A 24,133-nucleotide genomic window follows, 5' to 3' on the forward strand; every position below is an offset into this window, starting at 1 on the left:
GATTCCTGTAGGCGGACGCCTCCAATCCTTTCGGGAGGTGTGGACAGACAAGATAAGAGACCGATGGGTCCTGCAAGTTGTATCGCAAGGCCTCCTCATAGAATTCACCCAACCCCCACCCCACAGATTTTTTGTATCCCGTCTTCCCAAACATCCGTCCAACAGGGCAAAGTTCTTTTCTGTGGTTCAAGACCTCGCAGCGGCGGGAACAATCCACACGGTCCCCGCTGCTTACAAAGGAAAGGGATACTATTCCAATCTCTTCACCGTACCCAAGAAGGACGGTTCACTAAGACCAGTACTCGATCTCAAGTCCCTCAATCCGTTTGTCAGACACTGGCACTTCAAGATGGAGTCCATTCAATCAGTCCTCAACTCAATGGAGGAGAACAAATTCATGACTGTAATAGACCTCAAGGATGCATACCTCCACATTCCCATCCACCCGTCCCATCACAAATTCCTCCGATTTTTCGTAGACGGACAACATTGGTAATTCGTCGCTCTGCCCTTCGGACTATCATCCGCCCCTCGTGCCTTCACCAAGGTAATGGCGGCAACATTGGAAACTTTACGTATCACAGGGATTGTCGTCATCCCCTATTTGGACGATCTTCTCATAAAAGGGCCGTCAGCAGACATCGACAACAGACGCACAGCTCTTGTTCTCAAGACCCTAACGGAATTCGGCTGGCTGATCAACTACAACAAGTCTCATCTTGTACCGTCTCAGACGGTGGAATATCTCGGCCTCATCCTCGACTCCAGGAAGAGGAGAGCCTTCCTCCCGAAGGAGAAAAGCTCCATCCTACGGGCGAGAGTTCTCTCCCTACACTCTTCCTCAAGCATTCCGCTACAGAGAGACATGCAAACTTTAGGGACTATGGTGGCATCCTTCCCTGCCATCCCATACACACAGTTACACACGAGACCTCTACAACAAATCATACTTCGTCACCAGAGACAGAATCGAGAAGACCTAGAGCGACTCATAGTCCTACCAGAGCAAGTCAAACACTCTCTGGTATGGTGGCTTCATCCACACCGAACTTCCCTGGGGAAACCCTTTCCCAGTCATCAATGGACGGTCCTCACGACGGACGCCAGTCTTTCAGGGTGGGGAGTTGGCCTGGGCCTGAGGATGGTTCAGGGCCTCTGGAACTCGGAAGAACGCTTGTTATCGATCAATCTCCTCGAGCTCAGAGCGATCAGGTACTCCCTGGAACAACTCACTCCCTTCCTCAGGGATCGTCCCATTCGCATTCAGTCGGACAACGACACGGCAGTGGCGTACGTGAATCACCAAGGGGGCACCAGAAGCCCAGCTGCCCTGAGGGAAGCATGCTCAATCCTACGGTGGGCAGAGAATCATGTTCCAGAAATCTCCGCAGTACACATCCCTGGGGTAGAAAACTGGATGGCCGACTACCTAAGCAGAGAAACCTTAGGCCAGGGAGAGTGGAGCCTACATCCAGAGGTCTTCCAAATGATAGTAGACAGGTGGGGCCTACCAGATGTCGACCTCATGGCGTCTCGAGACAATCGGAAGGTCCCAAACTTTGTGGCAAGAAGTCTAGACCCGCTAGCACTCGGGGTGGACGCATTGGTCATTCCATGGAACTTCACCAAAGTTTACATCTTCCCCCCCACTGGCCTTACTCCCCAAGGTAATCAAAAAGATAAAGATGGAGAGAGTTCTGACCATCCTGGTAGCACCATACTGGCCGCGAAGAGCATGGTTTGCGGAGGTCGTGGAGTTGGCAAGGGAGGGACCCGCTTCATCTTCCAAAAAGGGAAGATCTCCTCACTCAGGGTCCGATTGTCCACCCGAATTCACTTCAGTGGGCTTTAACGGCTTGGCTCTTGAGACCCTAGTACTCAAGCTTAAAGGTGCACCTAAGGAAGTTATACCGACCATGCTAAGGGCTCGAAAACCGGTTTCCACCAGGATCTATCACAGGGTCTGGAGGGTATTCATCAGCTGCTGCGAAGCCAAAGGCACTAACCCCCAGAAGGCTGCCGAGACAGAGATACTATCGTTTCTACAGGAGGGACTATCGAAAGGCCTAGGCTTGAGCCCCCTAAAGGTTCAGGTTTCGGCCAGAAAAAATTGGACCTTAAGTCCAACATCAAAACTTTTCTTCAGGGAGCCATGAGGATCCTTCCTCCCTACAGATCTCCAGTGCCACCATGGGATCTCAATTTAGTCTTGTCTGTGCTTCAAGAAGACCCTTACGACCCGTTAGACAAGATCCATTTACTGTCACTGACCGAAAAGGTGGTCTTTCTGTTGGCCATCACTTCTGCCCGCAGAGTCTCTGAAATTGCTGCCTTGTCGTGTAAAGCTCCTTTCACCATTTTTCACAAGGATAAGGTGGTATTACGTCCTACTCCGGATTTTCTACCCAAGGTAGTTTCTGAATATCACATCAATCAAAACTTGGTCGTACCATCTCTGTGTCCAGACCCTAAGAATCCTTCCGGGAGCAAGTTACACACTTTGGATGTTATTCGAGCACTTAAGATTTATTTGGACTGCACCAAAGACATCAGAAGAGTGGATTCTCTCTTTATTATTCCCAATGGTCCAAAGGGTGGAACCAAGGCTGCCAAAGTTACCATTGCCAAGTGGATCCGTTCCACGATCATCAGAGCTTATGCGGTGAGAGGTAGAGAACCTCCTCTGAGAGTCGCAGCTCATTCTACTCGATCTGTCAGCATGTCCTGGGCTGTTCGACATCAAGCATCGGCGGAACAGATATGCAGAGCGGCCACTTGGGCTTCCCATCATACTTTCACGCGATTTTACAGGTTACACACACAGGCTTCGGCTGAAGCTAGCTTTGGGAGGAAGGTGCTACAGATTGTTATTCCTGAGCATAGTCTGTAGCACCTTCCTATTTTTTTTTTTTTTTTTTTAACACATTTTTTTTTAGAGCCTTTTGTATCCACCTGTCTTCCAATATTTTTGTAGTAATTATTACCTACTCTTCCTTTCACATGTCAGAATGACCACAGTGCTGCAAAGCAACCCACTTAGCGATATTGGACTGTTGTAATTGATATTTATTAGGGATGCACCGAATCCACGATTTTGGATTCGGCCGAATCCTTCATGAAAGCTTTGCCTGAATACCGAACCGAATCTGAACCCTAATTTGCATATGCAAATTAGGGATGGGAAGGAGAAAACATTTTTTACTTCCATGTTCTGTGACAAAAAGTCACACTTTTTCCCTCCCCACCGCTAATTTACATATGCAAATTAGGATTCGGATTCGGTTCAGCCGGGCAGAAGGATTTGGCAGAATCCGAATCCTGCTGAAAAAGGCTGAATCCTGGCCGAATCCCGAACCGAATCCTGGATAAGGTGCATCCCTAATATTTATATTTTGTTTTTTATTTATTTGTATTTTTTCTTACTCAACTTTTAGGCTTGAAAAGTTAAGCCTAACATTTCTGTTTGTAGGATAAGGAAAGCCCTTCTAATCATACTCTGCCATTAAAAAGTGGGCATGCCTAAAACGGAAATTTTCACCCCCCAAAACACTTCTCTGTCCAAGATTGCACCATTTGAAAATATCATTATTCTTCTATATTGTGGCAGCCATATTTGATCTGCCAACTTCACCTGTCATCTGTTGATCAGTTACAGGAGAACCATTATTTACACATAACTCAAACTTTTGGGTTTTTGTTCCTTTTCTGAAAAAAACTCCTGAAGCTATGGTCATCCATCTGTTAAAAAAACTACTGTATTGTTAGATGTCACAGTATATCTTAAGCTTTTCCTACACTATTGGACAGCTGAGTATCTCTATCCAGTCATTCTGTAATTTTTTTTTTTATTTCTCGTGTCAGTCTTTTGTTTTAGCAGACTGACATGTCGGCTTCTTTTTAGAAAATGAAGATGGCTATCTTGGTTTAAAATGCTGCCCTTATTTTAGCTTTCTTGTGACATGTCCTTGTGCGCATATATATATATATATATATATATATATAATATATATATATAATGTATGTATGTGTATGTGTGTGTATATATATATATATATATATATATATATACAATGTGTAAACATAGACCAGTTTTTAGCATTGACATTTAGATATGAAGAAAATAATGTAGCAAATGTCTTTCTTTTCTTGTCCCCAGGTTACCTGGTCAGATCATTCTGTAACTTTTGTGACCAAGTCACACCATGAGCTGCTGGAATTCATTTTAATGGTAAATATAAATCTGCCATTTTTGTAATTTTATTGTGAAATAAAATGTACGTATTCACCACTCAGGGTGCTTTTATTCATCATCTGGAAGAGGTTACTTGCTACATACTATGTTTTAAACGTGGGACGACTATTCCTTACAAACAAGGGAAAGTTGTGCTCACCACTATTTTTTAAAACCATTAGGCAGGGGTGCAATGAGGGTGTGACCACAAAATACATATAGTCAACTACAAGAGGTCCTCTGCACTCAACCCATTATCAATATATTTAAGACAGCGACATTTTGTGCATACTGCTACTAAAAAATGCCTTACCCTTTAAACAACACAGGGATTGTTTGTCCATATATTGCAATATATTTAAGCTGGCCAACTACGTCAAAGTCATCCCATATCTGGCCAGTCCTACGCTTAATTTTCATCTGATTCATTAAGAATTCAATTGCTTAATTATACATTTTACAAAGGGACTAAGTTTTACCTGCAACTTACTAGCTGCTTTCAAAGTAAAACTCCCAAACTTGGCTGCCCTTTTATTAGACACCAGTGGGATCACCTGACTATAGCTGGGAGGGGTGGGAGCTACAACATGGAGCTGGTCACTGCTCCTGTATAACTATAACAAACAAGGGAAAGTTGTGCTCTATTTTTTAAAACCATTAGGCGGGGGTGCAATGAGGGTGTGACCACAAAATACACCCTCATTGCACCCCGCCTAATGGTTTTAAAAAAAAAAAAAGTGGTGAGCACAACTTTCCCAATTGAATTCTTAATGAATCAGATGAAAATTAAGCGTAGGACTGGCCAGATATGGGATGACTTTGACGTAGTTGGCCAGCTTAAATATATTGCAATATATGGACAAACAATCCCTGTGTTGTTTAAAGGGTAAGGCATTTTTTAGTAGCAGTATGCACAAAATGTCGCTGTCTTAAATATATTGATAATGGGTTGAGTGCAGAGGACCTCTTGTAGTTGACTATTCCTTACAAACATGTATTGTTAAAACCAATAAAGAAAAGTGTATTTTAAAGTATGGGAACATTCAGTGCAAAGCCCCTTTAATATGACCAATTGTCTTCTAATATCCTATTTACCATATAGGGTTCTGAATTATCCCTCTTTCATTGGGTGCAGCTATAATGGTTTAGTCACTGTAATTCATACAGACTCTTTGTACACAGTAAGTAGACTACTTAGCAGTCAAAGTTTGTCTGAAATGAATTACATATACAGGTATGGGACCTGATATCCGGAATGCTCAGGACATGGGGTTTTCTGGATAAGGGATCTTTCTGTAATTTTGAATAAATTCCTTCAATCTACTGGAATAAATACCTTAAATCCATTAGAAAATCATGTAAACATTAAATAAAGCCAACAGGCTGGATTTGCTTCCAATTAGGATTAATTATATCTTAGTGTGGATTAAGTACAAGGTATTGTTTTTTTAGTACAGAGAAAAAAGAAAATAATTTTAAAGAATTTGGATTATTTGATTATAATGGAGTCTATGGGAGATGGCCTTTCCGTAATTTGGACCTTTCTTCTGGATAACTGCATAAAGGATCCCATACGTGTATTGACCTATTGCTTTGTCATCAACAAGTCATAAAAATCAAATTCTCAGACTATTTCAAGTCTGCAGTCCCAATCTGCCTGTCTAAGGTTTTTCGAATTGTAATTGTGCTACAGTTGAACTGTAGGGTGGGCATTCCTGATTGTAAGGTTGGCCCTTGTCACCTGCTGAAACCTTTAGCCCAGTTATTTCTGCTTACAAGTGGAAGTTTTTCTGCCTAAACTTGTGTGTTAAAACACACATTTAGATTTCTTTTTGACTGGTAAGGCAGCAAAGAATGGAATTGTAACTATTATTGTTTAAACTCGTAGTCAAATTCATATTCACAAATAGTCACTGGCATGTAACAATGTTAAATATCTGCCCTAATTAACAGCTTCCAAATGAACTGTCAAGGGAAGCATTTGATGAGACAATTCTGAGAGCACTAAATCAGGGTTCCCAAAAGAGGGAAGATCGTCGACATACAGACCTGGAACCCATAATAAGGTGAGATCCTAAAATCTAGTTGATGCTGCGGATCAGAGAGTACTGACCCCTTTTTCCACCAGCTGAGAAAACGCCACATGGGATGTAGGCCTTTGGCATGCTTAAAATTTCTCTGTTAGGGTATTTCATCTCACAGTTTCTCTTCCGAATGAATGATATGCCCACAGAGAACACTCCTCCTACGGGGTACCCCGAGGAATTTCTGTTGGTTAAATACACATATTAAGAAATTTTGTATGTCTTAGGCCTAAAATTTCAGTGTAGTGCTCTTGGTCTGGCATAGAAGGCCAAAACATAAGATGTAGTATTTTAAGCCAAAGCTTTAATATGTCGTACAATTACACATACATTAATCGGTTTTCAGGTCGCATGCATGAAAAACTTGGCGAGTTGGACCACTGTCAGTCATTTGAATTTGCAATGCACTGTTAGGCTTGATACTTAGAAACCACTTATATATACAAAAAAAACAACAAGGCAAAATAATAAAACCTGCTTATAAAAAACTGTTGTGTATCCGCTACAAAATAAATTGTATATGTTGCAAGGTGTCGCCTTTTTTGTAGGTTGTCTTGGGTTCACAGTCCTTACTTGGTTCATATGCAGGCTTCTATCAATAAGTTAGTAGAAGACATAAGAAGCCATATCTAAACCTTCTGTTATAAGTATCTTGTTTAATTTCTCTGTTCTTTGTATACAGGCACATATTTGCATCGCCCTCCCAAGCACTCCTACAAAACCAGAAGGTTTATAAGTTTTTTCATTCACTTTCTGTGGTATCAAGTCCATCAAACAGTAAGTTGTTTGTATTTGTTTGTTTGCTTATTGTGCCACTATTTAGTTTTAACACTTTTTGTGCTAAAGTACTGTTATCACATGCTTTTCTAAATTCCTTTATAGAGCTGAACATACACACTCCAAAATTATTTACCAACCATACCTCTTCAGCACAAAGCAATTAGTTTATTGACCCTTGTTTAAGACAACCAGATGGCCTGTCCATAGTTAAATTGGGTTGAAAAAAGACAAGTCCATCAAGTTCAACCCCTCTAAATGAAACCCAGTGTCCATACGTACTCACACCAACCATAAACTCACATAAACTATATATACCAATATCTATATATACCAATATCTATATTAATTGTAGATTTTAGTATCCCTATAGCCTCAAGGCATTAACAGGATCAACCATCACAATATCACCCGGCAGAGCATTCCACAACCTCACTGTCTTCACTGTGAAGAACCACCTACTCTGCTTCGCTGATATAGAGTAATCAGCTTACACACAAGTGTCTTTTTTTTTTTTTTTTTTATTCCCAGATTGAATAACTGCAACCACGACAATCTACCTTCCTAATTTAAGTCTTCCATCCCCTTAACCAGTTTAGCACGTCTCTGCACTCTCTCCAGCTTATAAAGGGGTTGTTCACTTTTAAAATACATTTTCGTATGATTTAGAGAGTGATATTCGGGGACAATTAGCTGTTGGTTTTCATTTTTTAGTATTTGTGGCTTTTGAGTTATTTAGATTTCTATTCAGCAGCTCTGCAGTTTTAGCCATCTGGTTGCTATGATCTAAATTAACCTAGCAACCATGCATTGATTTGAATAAGAGACTTGAATATGAATAATAATTTATACAGCATTTGGAGTAAGAAAGCTGCTCTTGTGTGTGCAGGTAATGTTCAGGCTACTCCGAAAGCCTGCAAAACACCAGACCTTTTCAAGGAAGACAGTTCTGAGGCTTCCAGCCAGGAGGAAGGTAAGAATTAAAAAAAAAAACATGCAATTTTTTGACAGTCATATTTGTTAATGACAAATGATGAGGTTTTGATGTCATTGTATTTACACTGGTATAGAGACACCCGGAGCTGCCTGTAATGCCTCCCATTGACTTTGTCATCACAGTTTTTGATGGTTTTCAGCACCAGAATTGTCCATGAGGGTCTTTCAGGTGGAAAGCTGCAGTGGTAGCCAGGCCCAGATTTGTGGAAAGACCAACAAGTCCCGGGCCTAGGGTGGCAGTATTTTAGGGGGCGGCATGCCGCCCAACCACACCCACATTGGTTCAGAAACACTGGGGATGCACAGAAGATACAATAGTTTTTTAAACTTCCTGTGCACTAATCCCCATTTCTCCAAAAATGTTGTGAATAAAGGGCAGGGGACTGGGGCAACGAATAACAGCAGGCCAAGGGGTGCCCACTATGTAAATCCACCCCTGGTGGTAGCCTCTACCACCTTGTCTGCCATTTACAGAAATTTATTATGATTTCAAGGAAATACATTTTGCTCTAAAATGATTATTTTTTAAGTTGGATTGAAAAGGGAATAGGACGTTTACAGATCTACACACTTTCAAGGCTCAGAAAAAAAGATTGCAGCTTTTGAACTTCACAGCATTTATTCTTTGATGCTTTAGTACACATGGTATGTGATACTACTTAGTGAGATTTTTCAGTGGCTCCAAAAAATAGGCCATTTGTATTAATGGTACAGGGGGAAATGAGTACAGGTGTGGGATCTGTGTTTGTAGTGAACTTTGCTGTAAGCTTGTATTTGAAGTATACGGAAACCTTTTGATCATTGCTTATAACTTACAATTGTGAGTTAACATTTCAACATGTGCATGGCGTGTGACCATTTACAAATGTATGTATTTAACATATTTCCTTTCTACATGTAGAAATTCAGCAGCCCATGACAATCTACAAGAAACCATTTGTAAAGTAAGTGAAATAATCCTGTTTTGTTTTTTTTTGTTTTTTTTATACAAAAAAAGAGTAAAAAAAAACAAAAAACAGAAGCAATTGTCAAAACTAAGTAATGGTTAATATTCTGGCCCCTTAATTGTGAACTGCCAGAAAGCAACACATGGTTTATTATCAGTTGCTATTGTTTACTAGACTTGAAGCAGTCTTGGATGTTGCTTTTTATAAAGCCAAGCAGTAAATGCTTCCTGTTGATGGGGTGCTGTGAGATACTAGACTTGAAGCAGATATTGCCTTTTATATCACCCTTGCATTCATCACTCATGCCTGACTTAGCTTTTTTTTAGTGTACTTTATCAAATCCATGTTTACAATTAGGTAATTATTTTTTTCATATTATTTGTATTTATGTTTATTGTATTGTTTATGTTGCTGTGAAATTGCATTTTAGAGGTAGTTGATATATAAACAATATTTTTCCTTTATTGTCTCATCCTTTGGTTTATAATTTTATTTGCATAATAATGGCAAGTTGCTTTTCAACAGACCATCCTGTCATATTGCAAATTGTATGTCCTATTTCAGAATATAATCTGCCAATACGCCATGTCAGCAGGTGCATAGCTAGATGGGGTGTTAAAAGGGCTGCAGCTCCCTTTTCTGCAGTTCCAGACCCATTATATGGACTGTTGTCCCTAATGAATGTAACAATGTAGGGTGGTTATGTGTATGATTACTTGAATGGTATCCATATGGTATTAATCCTCTGTATGGAAAACATGCAGTTTATTGCTGCTGTATCCAGTATACACACACAAGCTCTAACATGGCACTTCTTGTTTCAGAAACACTGGTACACTTAAAAGTTCCACTACTGGTGGCCTTCACATACAGAATTGTGAGCAGAATGGTGAAACAGACTGGAAGAATACAGCCTGCCCCAAAATGTCACATTCAGAACACTGCAGAAACTTAGAGCATGTTGTAAGTAGGACCTAACTTGTTGATGTTCACTTAAGATGCTGTTTGTTCAGTATTTTGCTTTGGACTGATTATATGTGTTCTGTCAAACATTCACTTTATTATAATTTTTTTATTGCATGATTTTTCGCCATTTGCTGCATAGCATGCTGGAATGTAATTGCTTACCTAGTATTATGCAAAGTAGAGATGCAGATCAATTTTAGTTAAAAAAAAATAAATAAAAATAAATAACTAAAAAGCAGTCCGTTTTCAATATCGTAATAGGAATCTCTTTACGTCCCTTAAATGAAGCCAATTGTGAATATCTTTATACCTGAAGTGGACCTGTCACCAAGACACACAAATCTGTATAATAAAAGTCCTTTTCAAATAAAACATGAAATGCAATTTCTATTTTTTATTAAAGCATTCATAGCTGTTGTAAGCTCATTTAAAAAATCTCAGCTGTCAATCAAATTTTGTCTGCCCCTCCTCTATGTCTTAGGCATAGAGCCGGGGCAGACAATTACTTTCACTTTCCATTCAGCACTTCCTAGATGTCACTGCTCCCCAAACATTCCCATTCTCTTCACCATTTAATTGTGTAACCAGGGCATGGGGATGGACATCAGGTCCCCCATTTCTGGTGCACAAACAAGATTCTGAGATGATTCCAGGCTTGCCTTAATAACAGTGTCCACAAAATGGCTCCTGCCTTCTTGCTATAATTAAGAATTCACAGACGGAAGGAAACAAGATTCAAGGTTCATTTTGCTTGACTAATGTGATAAAATTGGCTCATTGGCTCATTGGCTATTAGACTGGAGGGCATGTTTAGTAATTGGAGCTGAGAAGAACTGAGCAAGCACAGTAGTCAACAGTCAAAGAAAATTCCCTAGGGAGGGGGCCGAGTAAAGGTTAGAGGAGAAGTAATCCTAAATGATTAAGGATATGCTGCAGCCTAACTATTAACCTTTTAACAACTGGAGCGGCAGGCATTTAAAGAGGCTATTCACTGATTATATTTTTGTATGGAAGATTTACATTACAGAAACTGGGTTAGTATAAGTTATTTTCTCACCCAATTACCCATTGCTCCCTAGAATAACAAACATACATTTTGCTTATTCTAACCACAAAAAAAGCTGTTTCTTGTATTATTTCTTAAACTTCCTCAATGTTTGGTCTTTGCATGTTATATCATTAGTTTACAAGTGTATAGATATGTCCCCAACAAAATGACCTTCTGATTATCTGTGCAATGGTGTAATTATCTGCCTTGCAATCATCTGCCCTGAACTGATTTAGTCATTCAACTAATTCCTCCCCCTTTTCCCATGTTAAGTGATGGATTCTGGCACTTTAAGTCCCTCTGCTTTCCAACGAATCAGAGGCAGGTTAACACGGGTTTCTTTCAATCTGATGTTCTCTCTCTCTCTCTCTCTCTCTCTCTCTCTCTCTCTCTCTCTCTCTCTCTCTCTCTCTCTCTCTCTCTCTCTCTCTCTCTCTCTCTGTGTGTGTAAATCTCATATAGTGTTTATACTCCTGTTTTTCGAGACTTTTCATGATTACGTAGTTGCATAGTTAATTTTAATCTTTCGAAAAAAGACCCTCAAATTCAACCAATTTCAGATTTCAATATAATACATTAATACTGCTTTCTTTTTAGGATACAGTAGATAGTTGGAACATACGAATGACAAATCGGGAGAAAACCCCTTCTCAAAGGTATTTATCTTAAATTTTCAATATTGGTTCATTGTTGAAAGATGAAAACAATACTCTCTCGCTAATCTTGCAGTTTAGTGCGAATTAACAGCAGAGAAAAGTTTCTGCTAACTCCTGGAAAAATAACATTGCTTTCTTGGCACTCCTCCTCAATTCTCAGCAGTTTAACGTGTGATATTTCAACAGATTTAATGCAGAGAAAATAGATGGGCGATCAATCAGCAGAACCAATGGAGTAAAAATTGTGCAGAATCTTAAGACAACTGTAGGTAAAGGTAAGTGTTCTTTCAGCCCAGATTTTGATATGCATATACTGCTTATCGCTAGTCAATGATTATCAGTGACCTTTACCTTTTCAGACTTTGTGTCTCACCTGTATCCTAGTGAAGAGAAGAGAAATCACTGGCACAGCATGGGTTATTTCTAGCAGGGAAAAACCGTGCTCATTTATTGCGGATGCAACGTTTCGGAGCGTAAAACAAATCTAGGGGGGTTTTATCAATGGTCGAATTTCGAATTGATGTAAATATTTTTCTACTCTAATAATTTGAATGTACTCACAACTCAAATGGGAGGTTATTTATGAAAAAATATCAAATGAGAACAATTAGAAAATTTGTTTTGTATTCGAAAAGAATAAGAATACGAATGAAAATGAAATACAGTTCTTCTCTGAGAAAAACTCGAATGTCAGGAAGGCTATTAGCATCTTCAAATGGGTCAGCGGACCTCTGCCATTGACTTCTACAGGTATTCAGCAGGTTTTAGATTGGTGAATAGTCCAATTTGAACTGTTTCCAAGGCCCAGGTGTGATAAATCTTCCATTCAACATCACATTCTAGTTGGTGGTTTAAAATTCGAATTCCGACCAAAAATTTACAATTCAAACCTTAAAGGAGAAGGAAAGCCAAAAAACGACTTAAGCTCTAAGTGTTGCCTATGAATAGTAGATATAAGTACCAGCAAGCAATCGCTCATTAGTTTTGCATACAATCTTTTAGCTGCAATCTATTTTTTAAAAAGTGTATGCATGTATGAAATAGCATACCTTTGTTTCTGTCCATAAATCCTTCTGAATAGGGCACACACATGCACAATCGTTTCCATCCGTTCCCTGCGCATGCACACAAGACACCCCCGCTTGTCATCGCTGACCTCTCTGCCCCGCCTCATTTCCTCATTCACCAATCGCGTGTTCCTGCTCCCCCGTTGCTAAGAAACCAGGGGAAGCTTTGAAGCTCCTGCGCTCACTCAGGAGCTGAGATTAAAAAAAGGCTGGCAGCGATCGGGTCTGTCTGACTGAGGTCTGTAGTAATTTAAAAGGAAAAAGACACATTTTATTTTGAATAAAAACTGAATGCGAGTTAGATGACATCATAGGGGTCACGAAGGAGGCGCATGCGCATTACAGAGAGCGCGCAGGGCGGAAGTGATGCGTCTATTTTAAAATGGCGGCGCCAAACTGTGAAAAGGGACGAAACTTCGGAAGGGTGGTGCACAGAAGCAGGAATGAATTCAGAGTTTTTAGTATGGCGGTTCAGGAGGGGGCCTGATAGAAAACACATTCAAGGTAGTAAAGTTTTTTTTTGTTTCCTTCTCCTTTAAAGAGGAATTTGCACTTCCAAACCAAAATTTGAAAAAGAGGCCCACATAACACAGAAACCCCTAATATACCCATCACAGTTACCTGTTTCTTCAAAAAGTATAAATAAATGCCATTTTCTATGCTGAAATCCAGTTGTTCTCTTTCTGGATCATTTGAAATCCTGGCAGGGAAGAGGGACTAAAACACTGATGTTACAATTTGTAACAACTTCTCCACGGTTTACAGACATCATGCAGGAAGTGCAAAACCCACAATGCATTGCACTGTGATGTTCCTTTCCTTATTGAAATCACGTGTGCAATGAATTGGGGGGTTTGGAGGATGCAGGCTAAGGACAGCTGCTGCCAACTCAGCAAAGTAGTCAAAAAGATCAGCAGAAAAGCAGGGGGATAGGCTTAGGGATCTGTCAGAAACCATTAAAAATCATGAAAAGTCTGCATATTTTTTAATTGACATATATTGCAAAGTTGCTTGAAATTATGTTAACTTTTCAAAAAGCTTATGTTTTTGTGGAGTTTCCCTTTAATAAATCTGCCCCTAGTGTCTTTGCAAAGCTAATTATTACTAATCTCTATTTTCTAACCGTGACATGTAGCAGCTACTAATAACTTTGTGTTGTCTTATGGTTCTATTGTCGGCATGAGGCAGTTGCGGCCCAGTTCATATATATGAGTGGAAATATGAAAAATAAAAAAATGTGTAATAGGTTATACTTTTCTATTAGCCCCTTATGTGACATTTAACTCTACTCTAAAACAATTGACACATTTTGAGAATGACATCTTTTTAAATAGTTTGCATCAACTTTAGCATACTAGATGTAGTAGCAGTTTGATATTACATTGTGAACATATTCTGTTCATGTGGTACTTCTGTTTATTGAAGAAATTTAAATGTATCACATTACTGGCTGGCTACATAGAAGTCCAACAGAACTGAGACTTGCGGTTATGAAACTCTGGCGCTCAGTTGTTTTCTTAACGTGGATGCAAATTGCTTAACACTTTGGGGCATATTTATTAACACTGAAGATGCTGCCCATAGCAACCAAACAGCGGTTGGATTTGAACAGTTGCCCACAACTTAAGGTGGCCATAGACTCAAAGATCCGCTCGTTTGGCGATATCGCCAAACGAGCGGATCTTTCCCCGATATGCCACTAACGGCATGGCTATATCGGGGGTAATTTGAACGTTCGGCCGTATGACCGAACGATCGAATTACGATGCGCCAAGGGGCTCCGACGAGTCGGTCGGGTAAAAATCCAACCTTCCCGGTCGATATCGTGGCCAGATATCGATTGGGAAGACCCGTCGGAAGCCCCCATACACCGGCAGATAAGCTGTAAAATCGGTCCAAACGACCGATATCGGCAGCTTTATCTGCCCGTGTATGGCCACCTCTAGAAAACAAAAGCAAAGATTTGATTGGTTGCTATGGGCAACATTGCCTATGGCATTTGTCTCCAATGTTAAGAAATACACCTATATGTTTGTGCAACAGAAGCTTAGCTCTTTTATGTTGCCTCTTTATCCACAATGGATTCAATGATTTGATCACAAAAATTGGGTTACATGAAATAGCAGAAACGTTTGGCTAGAAATGGTTGAAAGAACATTTCTTTGTCTTTCTTATTTCTAGAGCCAACACTGGAGGTTGGGTTTGGGCATGACACATGTGGAGAAACCTCTTCGGAGAGTTACAGTTCCCCTTCTAGCCCCCGCCATGACAGGGGAGAAAGCTTTGAAAGTGAAGACGAGAAAGAAAGAGGTTGGCAAAAGAAGTGTAGTTCACCTGAGACATTGTGCGTGGTTAACTGTTATGCAAAGGAGCGACCTAGGAAAAGAACAGAACAGATTTCAGAATAGATAGAAATCAAAGCAATTACTTTTAAAGCTAACTGAATACTAACTGTGTCCAGTGGTGTAACTAGATATTACTGGTCCCCATAGCAAATTATTTTTCAGGCTCCCAATATGTTTTAAGTTTGACTTGTTTTACCAATATTTATTGAAACTGTATATAAATTAGGGCCTCATGGGGCCCCTATACCTCTTGGGCCCCCTGCAGCCACAGGGTCTGCTTCCTCTATAGTTACTCCCCTGTCTGTTATACTAACTGATATTTCTGCACATTTACTACATTTTAATATTTTTTTATTTTTATCACCCTCTGTGCAAAATAAAGAATAGTCCCCCAGTTATGAAAGCTGGAAACATATTATTTGCTGTGCAGATCTCCTTATGCTTTGTAATATCTTTGCTCTGCACACTAGGACAGTGCAGTCCAACTAGAGGCCCATGTTCTGGATGTGTTCAGCCTCCAATATAGCTTTCCATAAACTAATTTATATGACAAAATATACTTTAAACCTAAAACCAGCGGCAGTATATCTAATAATGTGCCTACTATTTAGAATACGTTGAATAGCAGTGCACAGCTGAATATTTCACTGTTGTCAGTAGAAAGATAATATAACATACCCGCAAATAGCTATGTCTTTGCCTGGTATAAGCATCAACATTCCCATGCCCTCTTCATGCAGCAAGTTTTTTTCAAATCAAACCTATTGCTATCTGTCCAATTTTCGACCAGATATCAGTAGGTCAGGCCTGTCTGAGGGCCCCATACACTGGCAGATAAGCTGCTGACTCACATTGAAAGGGCATCATCTTAAATGTGGCAGAGTATGGCTACCTTAACATTTTTTCAGCTGAACACACTCCTGCTGTGATCTATCTGGCTGATTCAGCATGAATCATTGACTTGCAGTGTGCTTATTATACAAAGCATTCTTGAATTTTTGGCTGTAGGAAAAAAGTATTGGTTGAGGAAGCAAACTAATAAACAATTTATATCTCAGACTAAATACTAAAACCTTAATCATTCACTACATTTAGGGGCATATTTATTATGCAGTGTAAAAAAATGGCAGATAATACCCCACACATTGCCAGGCTGAATTTTTTACACGTTTTTATGTTTAATGTAACTGTGTCAAATCTGCTGTTCTCATAGCATAAAATTAAGGTGCCCATACACTGAGAGATCCACTCGTTTGGCGATGTCGTCAAACGAGCGGATCTCTCCCCGATATGCCCACCTTGAGGTGGGCAATATCGGGCCGGATCCTAACGAATAGCAATGGGCAGTCGGATCGCGGGACCGCATCAACGAATAGATGCGTCCGCGATCCGACGGGATTTTTTGTCCCATCCGACGACTTTCGGGCAGATCTCGATCGGTGAAGCCCGTCGGGGGGCCCCATACACGGGCCAATAAGCTGCCGACACAGTCTGTCAGCAGCTTTTATCGGCCCGTGTATGGCCACCTTTACACACACGTTGATAAATTCGACCATTTATTTTACACAGTTTTTTCGAAGTATTCTGAATTTTGTTTAACACAGCATAATAAATATGCCCCTTCGAGTTTAGCAGTGCTTCCCCATTAAATGATTATACAAGTTTGCTACTTCATCTTTGGCAGAGCTACAGATTCTAGCAGGGTACACTGGTTATTTGAGGGGTGGGGAGGGTATTTGTAATGTATGGTCACCTGAATTCTAATATAAACTGTTCGTTACCACCTTCATTGTATGTCTGTCTATTTTTTATTGTTTTAACGTTTGTATCAATAATATTGTCAGTTTCATTTCTTTTCATTTTCTACTTTAATGGATATGTAAAGCACTTTTCGCTGGGGTGTGTCAAGATGCAATACTTTGCAATGTTTTTCCCAGGCCAGTGCTCCAGTAAATGCAACAAATTTTCCATGTCCTGGTGCCATTGTCTCTGAAAAGGAGCATCAGCCAAAGGACAGGGATGCCTAACATTTGGCACCCCCTAGTGAAATAGGCTTATCTTGTCCTTTAACTGAACCTGTATAATTTCATATGTCTATTATAGCCAGTGTCTGCCCCTTACATCATATATTTGTATATAATGTAATGTTTGCCCACTCTGTCAAACCTTGTTGTGCAGATCACCTTTGTTGGTGAGAGTCCATATAAATGCTATGACTGCAGAGCTACACCGATAAATACTGACTAGTAAATGCTGCATGCAGCCACTTTATCTGATTTACTTTGCCTATACAGGAATTTTTCAGCTATGCATTTCTGTGCCAAAATTCTGCATTCAGAAGAAACGTGAATAGCAGGAGGCACCATCATTATTGTGAGGGCAATAGCATTTTATGCTGGCAGAGAATCTTCCTTGTGTGCCATTAGCCCTTGTATTCATGTAGATACTGAGCCGATTCATACTTTGGTTATTGCATCTCAATAATATATCTATAATACTGGAACATTTCATTCTGTATGGAATACCATCCATCTGATCTTGTATTAGTTTTAGTCTCTAAAGCTGGATAATGTTCTGCCTTTCTTCTTACACATGCAATTTTAACTAAGGAGGTAGGAATAATTGTTAAAATGCATTGTACTTAAGTACTAATATAGTAAAAAGGGGCCTTCAAAGTCCTATTACAGGCCATTGACCATAAATAGCCCTTGATGGGGCCACATATGCTTTGCACACTACAAGTTGAACAGCCTTAAAGGAGATAAAGGCAAAAAAATAAAATCCAATTTTTACTTTACGTATCTATTTCCAATATACTTTAATTAAAAAATGTGTACTGTTTTTATAAGAAACCTAACCTTATGCAGTGTAGTTCCCCCTTCATTTTCCTTGCTCTGACTGCTGAGGATAGGAAACTTCAGACGGTCCCTAACTTCTCTGCAGGGAAACGATCATACTTTCAAACGGCAGGGGGGAGCTCCCCATTTTTTACTTCCCAGATCTTAAGCAGCTTTGTTTGTTTCCCTGTAAAGCAGCCGGCGACTGTGTAGAGATCCACAGACCCAGTGCAGTCTGCATATTCTGATTATTAATCAGTCTTGCTATATCCGCTTCTATGGCAGATATTATTTGACTTGTTATAATTTATGACGATCCCTAAGCTTAACCCTTCCAACAGAAGCCCAGACCACACTGAGCATGTGTGTAGTCTTGGTCTTGTAAAGATGTTTAACAAAGTTACAAGATGACAGCCCCCTGCGGCTAACTTTTAAAGCATAAATCATTTAATTGGGCTTCTGCTGCAGTAAGTTCATGTTTATATTTAGTATACAAAATACAGCATTTCTAGCATTATTCTATTTTAGACTTTAGTTCCCCTTTAAGCTAGATCCAAGTGTGATTCTTGCTGCGAGAAGTTTGTGTAGCCTGACTGATTTGTTTCGATACAAACATGCATTATGTAATTCATGTTTTTTTTTTTCTTACTATTACCTTACCAGATACAGACCGTAATTCAGACGATTCTGCAAAAAATGGTCCCAGCTTCCCAACTATTGGTACACTTACTGCACCCACTGCCAAGTGTGTTTCCCTTGGTAATAATGAAGCCCATGTGGACAACAATATGCATCCTCCCAAGTATGCACATATTCCTTTTTTGGCTCCTATGCATTGTATGATTTCTAATGGTTCAGAAAAGTTGAACCCTACACTGATTAGCCCTGGTTCTATGTCTTCTGTAAGAGAACCATTTCCCCAGGCCCCAATCGGAATGGGCCCAAAACTGGTTTCCTCGGCCACTGGAGAATCAGAAAAACATTTAGAGATATTGACTCCTCTTCCACTTCCATCCACTTTCCTTCCGCGGAATTGTCATCCCAGTAACCATACATTACATTTGCCAGTTTCAAGACTGAAAATATCTTCTCCTCAGGGGCCTGCAGAGACCTGTACTATGAACGGTTCTGCACAGACTGGCTTGGCTCTGGGCACGGCTAGTGGATTTATTTCAGCTCACAATTCAGCGGGTTTTTCACCATCTCCCTCAGCAGCAGCAGACCCCATTACTAAACAACTTTCACAAGTAGTAGGCCTTAATAAGGTAGTGCCTCTTCATGATGGAGGGGCCATGCCTCCGCCAACAAACCTAAAACTGGTTCTCCCAGGCACCATCTTATCCCCTGCTCCTTCTGCAGTCCCTTACCAATTGCCTGGAGCTACACTTGCATCTGCTGTGATACCTAAGGCAAATACAAATGTGCTTAATGCTGCTTCCACCACTGCTTCATCTCAGCCAGCAAATACTGGCATTGGTCAAGCTGCCATTCCTCCTGTGGTTCCTACCCACACACCTGGACCAGCACCAAGTCCAAGCCCTGCTTTGACCCACAGCACCGCACAGAGTGATAGCACTTCCTTTATCAGTGCAGCGGTTAATAATACCAGCACAAATGGAACACTTCTGACCCCCCAGCCTGTGGGACCAGGGCCATGTGGTTCTTGTGGGCGCAGATGCAGTTGTGGAAACAATGGTGGTGCACCAGTGAGTTACATGTATGCCAACACAATCCCTGGACCTGTGTATAGAGGTCCTCCATTTTTGACTTTTGTCAATGGAACCTACCTCAACCAAGCACATCAGAGTAATGGAGCACAGCTTCCTTTTTACCTTAGTCCATACCACAATGGATTTATGCATGACCCTCTGCTTGGGGGACAAACCAGCTATGGTATGCAGCAGATGCCAGGCTATGGGAGGTTCTTTCCAGGGTATCAATCCCCAAATGTGGTAGCCAGTGCCAATGGATCAGGGCCCAAGAAAAGCAGCAATGTCTCGTGCTACAATTGTGGGTTGGCTGGCCACTATGCAAATGACTGTAAGCAACCACATATGGAAGCCAATCAGCAAGGTAATCGTGATAACTCCCAGAGGACTTGTTTCTAAATGTTGTATCTTTCCCTCCTTAAACATGGTGGCTGTGGTCTAGTTGTATGTCTGTGTGAGTTTTTTTTTTTTCCCTCTTTCTTTACTGTCTTCAGAGGTACTAAGTATTGTGCTGGGGTTTGATCACCATTCCAGTGTTCTGCTAGTTTTTATGGATCTTGCAAGTTTTCCCCAAAAGTAACAATTAAAAGAAGAAGAAAAAAAAGAAAGGAAGCTATGTATGTATGTTGCTTTTACTAGTTCTGTGATGGTCTAATATTGTGCCTAATCATTTACACATCCTGTGCCTCAGCAGCCTGTTAATAGTATCCCTCCATAATAGTTACATACAACAGGCTAAATAGTTATTTTACGTATCGCCAAACCCAGATATGCATTTACACCTTTTTCTAGGAATAATGTAGTATGTTTTCCTATGCATGTGGGCCCAAAACTGTGGTTTTTCTATGAATTAAGCTATACCTAAAACTTAGGGACTGAGCTACCAATGCCCATTATTTTTTTTACTGAGCAGTAACAAATGCACTTAATTTTTTTTTTTTTTTTTTTTAAAAAACAAATACTGATTTCATATAAACATTCTGTACAGACAAAGGTCTTAATGAGTTCTATATCCCTGCTTCTAGTTTGCACTGGGGATTAGGGGTTGGTAGGGTATTACAGTTCAGCAGTGCTGCTAAGCACTAACATTTCATAGAGCAGAATGCTGTTCTACTACTTTAATAAATGCACCCATTCATTACGAAGTAAAACTAACTTTAGGAAATGCCTCACAATTGAATTTAAGTGAATCTGAGAAAGTGCCTTCCCCCCCACCTGTTGGTCTGTTTCCCTTAAGCATATTTTGTGTGAACTTGGTTCCTTGTAAGCACTGACATAGCAGTTTTCTTTCCTGTTTTAGCCTCTTACAGGCTGAGGTATGCACCCCCCACCCCTTCCCATGATTCCTTGGATTCTGCTGACTGAAACCAGTTTACAGATATAAAAATAAATTCCAATGTCACCTCGTAACCATGTGCTGTGGAAGTTTCAGTTTACCTTTGGCGCTGTGTGTGTAGCATCTTCTGGTTGGCCACCATATAAAGGAGAAGCCAAACTTGTGACAGTGCCATTAAACGTAATGCTTGAACTGAACATTAGTGTGTATTTATATAAATATGTGTATATGTATACTTGTGTGCAATTCTGGATGGTGCCTTACATGTGTGAGAACAAAACAAATGGCAGTTGCTTGGAGCGTGCATTGGGTGAGTTTTCTATTCTACTTCCTCTCACACAGCGACCTCCACCTTGTGCCGTTTACTGCTCTGAGGACTCGTTCATACTTGCACAGTACGACTTCTGTATATTATTTCACAGCGCATGCCTCTGGAGGAAGCGACAGGGCTAATGATGTTTCAAATGTTCAGTTTCAGTATTTTATTTGAATATACTGGGCGCAGGCACAATCTGGCATAATGTAAAAGGTTGTTCTCTGCGTTCTCTCCCGCCCCTGACTGGTTTTCAGTTTGTATTGATAAAGATGATGGTGTGAAAATACAATATATAGTCAGGCCTGACTCCTTTTTCTTTCTAATTAAAAGGGAATAAACCGGCTTGAACTAGAAGCCAACCTGGTATCCTAGAATATTGTTTTCTATTGCCACAGTTTTGTCCTATATATTTCTAATGACTGTGCTCATAACTAGATAGGTGCACTCAGATAGCCATGGTGATGCCTAGGTGCTGGAACAAAAATTCATATCTATAAAGCAAAAAAACTTACACATAGGTCTTGATAAGTTAAAAAAACGCGGTAGATTTATTTCGGCTTACAAACTCAAGCTGTCATCAGGAAGGGCAGAGCCTAAAGTGAACATGAAGTTGTATACACACACAGGATTCAAAAATGGCGCCAAAACCATGCCAGTGACATCACGAAAAGTGGGTGTGGTTATAGTACTGAGTGCATCAATGATAGTGTCATGGAGCTGAGCCAATCGTGTGCATTATATCAGTGGTAGTGTCATAGGAGTGCACCGTGATAGATTTAAAATTAAATCAGTGAGTTTACAATAAATATTGTAAATGTATTCGTAGGCCAATACCATATATAGATATAGATATAGATAGATATATATATATATATATGGTATTGGCCTACGAATACATTTACAATATTTATTGTAACCTCACTGATTTAATTTTAAATGTTTCCTCTCTTATGGATATTCAGAATCACACTCGGCCGGGCTTTCTTTTTTTTTTCTTAAATTCTACCACTAAGAATGAATCCTAATGTGAAAGACTGAATTTTTGTTTTGTTAAATATGTCTACTCTCCAAAACAAACACATGCTGCTGTTTCTTTTATGTGTTATATGTAACTCTGAGGTCCGAGACATTTGCTTAGTGTGGGCTGCAGACAACTTTGGTGCCTAGAGGGTAACTGACGTATGCTATTGAAGCTCTGCTTCCAGGTAATGCTCAATTCCTTGTAATGTGGCATGCGAGTGTGTACATATATTGTTATACAAATGATCAGCACTGTACATCTATGGAGTTCTTAATTCCTTTGTAACTTTCATTGCCATATGTGTTCCAAGGTCAGCGCCTTTACTAGAAAATATGTTGGTTTTTTTTTTTTTACATAAAAAGCAAGTAAGGTAAGGACAAAAAAAACCTATGTTAATGGTATGGTAATTCAGGCAGCACACAAATATTTATGAAATAGACTATTTAAGTGTAAAAATCCAGCCTCTATTTAACCTCTTCCTTTATAGCAACACTTGGAAAAACGTTTTTATTTTTTTATTTCAAGAATATGTGTTTAAATGAAGTAGGTTGAGGGGTTGGGTATAACGAGCAGATAGTTCATACAAAAGCTTTAATTTAATTTAAAGAAAAATATTTTATTTAATCTAAGTATTTTTGGATATAATTGAAATGTTAGAATTGTTTCTATTGAAGGTAATTCTCTCCATGGTTTCAACACTAAGCCGGAAATGCCCAGTGGTTGCATTTGAGGTTTCAAAATATTGTACTGTAAATGGGTTGGAGTGTTACCTTCTGTTTCTTTGTATGTTTACCATGTACTTTGATATTTCAACTATTATGTACTGGAAAGGTTACTTATATTTCTAGAAAAGACTTTGGATTTTATGCAAATGTATTTCCTTCAATTAACAGCAATAAAAAAACGGGGGAAAAAGTGTCTCATTTATTTGGCTTACGCATTGCAAGGGTTCCTTTTAAAGGGTTGTTTGCCTTTAAATTAACTTTTACTATGATATAGAGTGGTATTATGACAATTTTTGCAATTGGTTTTAATTTTGTTGTTGTTTGTGATTTTTGAGCATTTGAACTTTTTATTCAGCAGCTCTCCAGTTTGCAATTTCAGCAATATGGGTGCTAGGGTTGAAATTACCCTAGCAACCATGCATTGAAAAGACTGAAATATGAATAGGAGATGCCTGAATAGAAAGATGAGTAATAAAAAGTAGCAATAACAATACATTTGTATTCTTACTGAACATTTCTTTTTTGGAAGAGTCAGTGACCCCCATTTGTAAGTTGCAAAGGATCAGAAGAAGAAAGCAAATAATTCAAAAGAAAAAATAATTCAAAAGAAAAAAAGGAAAGCCAATTAATGTTGCTTAGAATTAGCCATTTTGTAACTAATACTAAAAGTTACCTCTAAAATTGAACCACCCCTTTAATGAAGCAAACTATGTTATAAAGTGGGGGTTTTCATTTCCAAAATAAGCCATTGAAATGTGTGGTTTAACGCGTAAAAAAAACAAGTTTAGATGTAAGAAGCATATTGGGTAGAAAATGGTACAGAAAGCTTGTCTCTTCTTTAATACAAACTGCAAATCCATAGTTGCCATTATAGATCATTTTGTACGTATGTATAAGTAAGAGTATTACATTTATAAGGACATGTCAACCCCCACAAACAATTGTTTTGCCTAATAAATGAAAACCTAATTCTAAGCAACTTTGCAAAATTCATTAATTACCAATTTCATATGGTTTATGTATTGAAAACCGTGTTTGCCCCTTTCATTTCTCTGCCCTGGTGGCTCTGGAT

At 39.6% G+C, this 24,133-nt stretch overlaps 1 protein-coding gene across 2 annotated transcripts in view; it reads left to right on the forward strand.

The window, feature by feature from the left end:
* LOC121395089 (zinc finger CCHC domain-containing protein 2-like) overlaps positions 1-23,251 on the forward strand; it is a 36,413-nt gene extending 13,162 nt beyond the window's left edge. Inside the window, exons 4-13 of one of the 2 annotated variants that reach the window (XM_041567662.1) lie at positions 4,157-4,228; positions 6,185-6,297; positions 6,998-7,092; positions 7,982-8,065; positions 8,990-9,032; positions 9,860-9,998; positions 11,647-11,705; positions 11,892-11,980; positions 14,954-15,082; positions 18,618-23,251. In XM_041567662.1, the coding sequence (XP_041423596.1) occupies positions 4,157-4,228; positions 6,185-6,297; positions 6,998-7,092; positions 7,982-8,065; positions 8,990-9,032; positions 9,860-9,998; positions 11,647-11,705; positions 11,892-11,980; positions 14,954-15,082; positions 18,618-20,062 (2,268 nt within the window). In that variant the 3' untranslated portion in view covers positions 20,063-23,251. The remainder of the gene's footprint in view (positions 1-4,156; positions 4,229-6,184; positions 6,298-6,997; positions 7,093-7,981; positions 8,066-8,989; positions 9,033-9,859; positions 9,999-11,646; positions 11,706-11,891; positions 11,981-14,953; positions 15,083-18,617) is intronic. The other variant, XM_041567663.1, reaches the window with a different exon arrangement.
* The last annotated feature ends 882 nt before the right edge of the window (positions 23,252-24,133 follow it).

Source organism: Xenopus laevis, chromosome 6S (genome assembly GCF_017654675.1).
Source record: "Xenopus laevis strain J_2021 chromosome 6S, Xenopus_laevis_v10.1, whole genome shotgun sequence".
Taxonomy (NCBI): Eukaryota; Metazoa; Chordata; class Amphibia; order Anura; family Pipidae; genus Xenopus; species Xenopus laevis.